The sequence below is a fragment of the Vigna unguiculata genome, chromosome 9 (genome assembly GCF_037176805.1).
Source record: "Vigna unguiculata cultivar grain cowpea cultivar isolate G323 ecotype 2 chromosome 9, ASM3717680v1, whole genome shotgun sequence".
NCBI lineage: Eukaryota > Viridiplantae > Streptophyta > Magnoliopsida > Fabales > Fabaceae > Vigna > Vigna unguiculata.
Window position 1 is genome coordinate 35,999,394 of NC_140800.1, and position 6,479 is coordinate 36,005,872.

The window sequence follows — 6,479 nt, forward strand, 5'->3', positions numbered from 1 at the left end:
TTCCAATTGAATTTTGTCTCTATAAAGTTATGGAGACCTCCAGGATGCACGACCCTCCGGTCGAGGGGCTGCACCAAAACTAAATTAGTAAGTTAAGTAAATTAAAGTAATACAAGTTAGTAATTAAGTTTAAAAACAATTGGACCATGATTAAGAAAACCCTAATCACAGGCCTATGTTAAAAACTATAAATAGGAGCACAAATTAAGTTGGTGGAAACTTTTACTTTGCATTTATTACAGCATTAAATGCACTTACCCGAACAGACTTGAACTGACTTAAGTATCAAAGTTATTCCGATCGTCTGGACAACCAAGGAGTGGAAGCTAAAAGAAATTGAACGGAAGAAAGAATGAGAGATCGAACACTGAAAAATTATAAGAAAAATACTTTAAAAACAAATTGAGTGTTAGAGATAGGTGCTTGTCCTATATATGAAACACTAACTATGCTTAATTGGAATATTGAAAATGTTTTATACATATGAGATTCGGCCTAATGTGAGATATAACTTTATGCACCGAAAACATGGACTTACGTTCATTTATCATTATTATTTAAATATTTATAAATTATTTAAATTTTAAAAATAATAATTAAAAAGATAAAATTGAAAAAAATAAAAAATATATATAATTATAGATATAACTGTAGATAAAATAAAATATATTATAAGTAATTTTGTATAAATAATATTATAAATAATTATTAAAATGATAATTAATAAACAATTCTTTTATAATGAATAATTATTTGTATTAAAAAAATAGATACTAAAATGATAAAATCGAAAGATAATTCTGTATCGTGAATAACTACTTAAATTTAAAGAGAATTAATTAAGAGGGTAAGAAGGATAACAAAGAAGTATTATCTCTTCATTATATATTTATTATATATAGTTATGTATTATTATGATTATAGGTTATCCAGAGCTTCGTAAAATTGTTTGTGTTTTCCTTTTGTATCTCGTTACATTCATAGGGTTTGTTCCTCACCTATTTTTTTAGCTTCCTCTTCGCGGGTTTAAAATTAAGGACTCTAAAGGCCTGCTCTTTATCTAGCATAAAGCTTTTCTAGTATTTCTTGCTCGGCATAGTTGCCCCATTTCCTTTCAAAAAAATTTTGCTGCTGTTCCCATCTTCTTACATTTCCTATTTTATTGTTTGTTTAACGAATTAGATAACATCTTCTTTTGGATACATCAGTTTAGTATTTATTTTTTTTAAAAATAAAAAAAATTAGGATGTAATTTACACATGTGTGGATAACATTCCACTGATTAAACCTTTATTTTTTTTCATTGATTTTGCTTCTTCTACCGCCACTTATAAATGTTTCTTTTGTTCACCGAAATCAGAATTTTGTATTAATTTGCTTTGCCTTTCTCATTCTGTGAAGAGAAAAAGATAGTGGGTGAACATAATACAGGCATGGGTTTGGAGTTTGGTGTTTGGGGTTTGAGAGAAAAGGAACTGGTAGAAATAAGTAGAAATTATAGAGAGAAAGAAGTTGCACATTTTCATGCTCTGAGAGGAAAACCAATCTTTTCAACTTTTTTATGTTATTTGCACCTCAACAGCATTGTCATTGAAACACTTTATGCGCCCATGTTGATAATTGATATGTTTATGCCTTGTGGAATATTGTTATAAATTGGGAATTGGCTTCAATCTTAAAGGAATCCAAAACAATGTTTGAATGAATAATTTGGTGTCAAACTGATTGTAGTGGGTATTGATTCATTGTTGTATTTGATTGTTTAATTTACTTGGACAAAGTATCACAACTTTTAAAAAATATTTTTTATATTTTCATGAACAAAGTATCAATTATCAGTGATGACACTAACATTTTTTTAGTCCATTATCAGCAGTAAAAGGAAATCAATGGTAGAATCAAAAAAGTGAAAGTAAGAAGCAGAGAAGCTGAATATGTGATTATAATTACTCTAGATTTATATGCTTTTACATCATTTCTTTCATTCTGAATCATGTTGCAGAAGAAGTTAGAGTAACAGAAACAGTAGAAAGAAGTGGAAGACAGAGATGTTAGGCCATGAACAAATCCTCGACTTCATATGAACATGTCCAAGACATGGAATTTTCTTTCTGAAATCTCTATGAATGGCAACCGTAGTTGAATCAATAGTTTGTCTTGAAAGGCTTGTAAGTCTTAAGATCAATGAGAATCCCAGCAACAGAACCAACTCCAGCTCCTACGGTCATCAAAAGGCAAGCAATGCTGAGTGTTTGGAGGCAGATCCATTTAGAGCTCCACTTTGGTATTCTCTTCTGAGTAATGTACATTTCCACTGGGAAATACACAGTAAGAGGCCAAAATCCAAATGCTCCAATAAGCCCTCCAATGTCATTGAAGAATGGGAGCAGCATTGCAATCAAAGTGCTTAGCACAACATATGTTGTTCTCCAAACCAATCGGAAGAGGTTGAGCTTGTAGGAATGGAAACCAGGGACTGAGATTTCAATTTCTTTGTTCACAAAATCACTATCTGGGAATCTGTGTGCTGCGTTTTTCTCAATGAAAGCAAAGAGGGGCTGGCTGTAAACTTGGTATGAACCAACAAGGTGGATCACAATGGCAACATTAGCAATGTCAAGGAGCCAGTATGGGTTGTAGAACCCAAAACCAGTGAGAAGGTTTCCAGGGCTTGAATCTCCAAAAGCAGCATACCCAAAGCAGCCACAAAGCATGTAGAAAAAGGTGGTCACTGCAACACCGATGAAAGAAGCTTTCTTCATTGTTTTTGATGCCGATGGAGGTGATTTCACTGTGTCCTGTTTCATCACAATTTACATAGTTGAATCTCATATAATTTCAGACCTTAGTTGAATCTCGTATAATTTAACTGAATGAACTCTACCTGAATTTCTATAAGGACGAAGGAGTATGAATAGGCAAATGCTATGTCACCAAGAGCTTGCATGGTTCTCCAAACTTTATTGGTTTGTGTCACATTACCAACGGTTATCCCGGTTAAGCTTCCCCTCACTTTTCTGTTCTCTGTTACAAGGTCAATTCAAGTCAGATTTCTGACAGTGGTTGAAAAAGAAGCAGAAGAAACCATCATGAAGAACACGGGAATAGAATCAATTCATACCAATGACTTTTCCAATACCAAGGCCTAGCCCAATGGTGGAGTATGTGAATGACATGGCAGCAGCTACAAAGGACAGCCACCATAGTTGGTCGAAGCCTGGAATTTGAGAGAAAATAATCTCCACTATACCAAACGAAATCATGTACATGTTGCTGTTCATATGACATGGATTCTTCCCTCCGCTCTTGTGGAAACAATTAGATCTTTCGATTGCCCTGTTTGATAGGTAGGACACAAACCAAAAACAGCCAAATCATACTACATAACTTTCCTTGGATATAAGGTAGTCAATTAGACATTTCACTATCACTAAAACCTCAAACTTACATCATGCTAATGGAAGACGCTATAGCGTAACCGATGGAGATTCCAAAAAGGTTGACATACTGAACCAGTCCACACATCTTGACCTTGAAGCAGTTGCCACCTGAACAAACACAGACAGAAAACAAAGGTTGTGTAAGGTAAAACTGTGAAAAGGAAAGAGAAATTATGAACGAAGTTAGGTTGGTGAGTTATACCAAAGTTAGAACGAATAGCATCCATGTAAGTGTAGTTTCTCTTGCCAGTGAGAGGATCACCGGTACGATAACAATCAGTGAGAAGAAGGGAAGTGAAGTAAGTGATGGCAGAGAAGAGAAGCATGACGGCAGGACCAGCAATCCATCCAAGCTGAGCTATAGCCCAAGCCAGAGAGAGAACTCCAGACCCTATCACTGCGGTTATTATGTGTGCACTCGCAGTCCACACTGTTCCTGTGTTTCTCATACAATATATGAATTAGAGGAAGAAACACTTGAGAATACTCAAAGCTATGAATAATGATGATGGTTTTACTACGTACCGGTTCGTTTGGGGCGACCATCGTCGTCGAAACACTTAGAGTCTCCTTGTTGATGCATGTTGTCAAGGGAAACGTTAAATGCTTGCTCATCATGCTTGCTGCCATGGCCATCCATTCCAACCATCTTTGTTATCACACAATGAACAACAACGTTAAGATTCTTAATAATGATGAGCAAAAATATCAAAGTTGGTGGACATGTCAGAGTGTAATCAAGACTAAAACGGTGTGTGGAGTAAATGTTAAGAGTTCAAAGTGCGTTGAAAGTTTCACTTCGTATAAAATTGAGAATGAAGAAGATGATTAGTATATAAGTAGAAACATCTATAATCATTTTTTAAGATTTTTGTGTTGAAAATGGTGTTCTAATCTCTTGTATGAAAACTCCACAAGGAAGTTGTGTGAAAGAGAAGATGGATAGTTGGTATTAGAATTGGAGTTAGTGAGAAGTATGTGAGAAAGGTTAAGTGAACTGGAATGGCCCACAATGTGAGTGAGTTTGACGGAGCTTTCAAGAGTCAAAAAGGAGAAACTAGAGTTAGGAGGTTCAGGCATAAACGATGAAATTGGGAGTCAAAGAAAGAGAAACATGATGTGTGGTTATGAGTTGGAATGGAAGGAATTCAGAATATTTGAATTGGAAAGTTTATGATTATGCAAAAGATGGTGTGGGAATAGAACTTATGGAAGATTCATGATAGTATAAGAATTCATATTTCCTTTGGCTTTTGGGTAATGGGATATGAGAAATACACGTGATGCAATAAGCTATATTGATATGCTTCCAAGTTCATCACACTACCACAATATAATAGTTTAGGCATGATGGTTTAGTGTAACAATAACTAATATAATAGAAAAAATAAATACATAAAATGTTATATTGAATAATGCATAAATTGATGTATTCATAACATAATTGTCACGTTGAAAGGGTGAAAAACAGATAGCAGAGCAGGTACTAGTTTTGGTCTAGGGTGAAACCCACCACTTTACCCTCTCTTTCCATGTATGAACCATCCAACAACGTAGGTAAATTTTTTGTCACTTTGACTTATTTTTCCACTCAAAGTATTCACGTGCCCTTCACTTCCTTTTTGGTGCTACCTCATGTTCGCAGAATCAGGAAAAAACAAAAAAAAAAGTTAATATGTTTTTTTCCCTCTAATTTTAGTAAAAATTAAAATTAGTCTATTTTCAAAATTTTCGATCAATTTAATCCTCATCTTTAAAGTATGATAAATTTAGTTATTTTAATCTAATTTTGTTAAATTTATTTGATGTTTTAGATGTATTTCTCAACTAATTTTAAAGTGAGAATAAGTTAAATTATGTAAATAACTTAAATACTATCATGATTTAAAACATCAAATAAACTTAAAAAATGTGGTTTAAAGGACTAAATATACATATTTATAATGTTGGGAGACTAAATTAGTTTAAAATTTGAAAAAAAAAATATTTTCAATTTTCACTAAGTTAAGAGATAAAAATATATTTAATTCTGACGAAAATATGAAACAACTTTTTTAAAATAAGATCACATTCCTTATTTGATAAAGAGAAAAATCCATGTCCAGAAGAAAATAACTTTTCATCACTTAATTATAAATCACCGAGCATGCAAGTATACTTTAAAATATGAAAGTATATGAAAGTGTGAGTAATTTAGAAAAGATTCATTTTTGTCCTTATATTCTAAAGCATTTATGCGAGTGAAATGTTCAGAATATTTTAAAAGAAAAATGTTATTTAATGATATGAATATAAGATTAGAAATAAATTGTATATGAAATTTAGATTGAAACAAAAATAACTGAGTTCACATTTTACCTATGGTCGTTGCAGCACCTCTGGAACAAAGAACACAAAAAGAGGAAGAAAGTGAAACAAAGTGAGATAGAAAATTTAATGAGTAGGTATTTGGTCTCTACTAATGTGTTGAGATTATGTATCTATATATATAGAGGAACACATAGTAAGAGTTTCATTCCCTGTAATATCATAATCTATCTCTTTAAAAGACCACCGTACAACAAAAATTTATATTATTCATTGTCTCTCACATCCACTCGTCTCGAAACAGAATTAGGTTCCCTCAATTATTAATTAATAATAACTGAACACCCAACATGCCATACCCAAAAGCACTTTTGCTCCAATAACCCAATTCCAGAACATGGCACAAATAATTCTCCTACATTACAAATGGATTAATATTCAGATACTTCGATTTTAGGGTAGACAAGTTGCATCTCAATCATTTTTAGATTTTGGTGTCCCTCGTAATATTAAAATAAATAAACACATTCTCTTCATCACTCTTTATCGGAATTTATATGATAAAATTAATATTAAAATTGCATAAAAGTAAAAGTAGGCTTGATCAGGAGTTGGATCGAATTCGTATTCATCAATGCAGTATAATTTAATATTTTTAGATCTGTATTCGACGAATCAGTTAAATATGAATCGTTTGAGTTAAATTTAATTTATCTAACATTTTTGCTTTAC

At 32.6% G+C, this 6,479-nt stretch overlaps 1 protein-coding gene across 3 annotated transcripts; it reads right to left on the bottom strand.

Moving 5' to 3' along the window:
• Positions 1–1,935: 1,935 nt before the first annotated feature.
• AAP3 (amino acid permease 3) lies at positions 1,936–5,971 on the bottom strand. 3 transcript variants are annotated; one of them, XM_028049329.2, is made up of 8 exons: positions 5,799–5,948; positions 4,954–5,068; positions 3,966–4,089; positions 3,643–3,876; positions 3,449–3,548; positions 3,122–3,336; positions 2,885–3,024; positions 1,936–2,798 (listed from the first exon to the last, which is right to left on the bottom strand). In XM_028049329.2, exons 2-8 carry the CDS (start codon positions 4,972–4,974, stop codon positions 2,145–2,147), a joined length of 1,488 nt encoding a protein of 495 aa, XP_027905130.1. In that variant the 5' UTR covers positions 4,975–5,068; positions 5,799–5,948; the 3' UTR covers positions 1,936–2,144. The 3 variants fall into 3 exon arrangements, with proteins under 3 accessions (XP_027905130.1, XP_027905131.1, XP_027905132.1); XM_028049330.2 differs by having other exon boundaries at positions 4,954–5,072; positions 5,799–5,885; XM_028049331.2 differs by lacking the exon at positions 4,954–5,068 and having other exon boundaries at positions 5,799–5,971.
• Positions 5,972–6,479: the final 508 nt, after the last annotated feature.

Coding starts and splice junctions, on each gene's coding strand:
- AAP3 (XM_028049329.2), bottom strand. CDS start 4,974: ATGGAAAGAGAGGGTAAAGTG. Junction 3,877..3,965: donor TGGTCGCCCCAAACGAACCG/GTACGTAGTAAA, acceptor TGAGAAACACAG/GAACAGTGTGGACTGCGAGT. Junction 2,799..2,884: donor TCGTCCTTATAGAAATTCAG/GTAGAGTTCATT, acceptor GTGATGAAACAG/GACACAGTGAAATCACCTCC.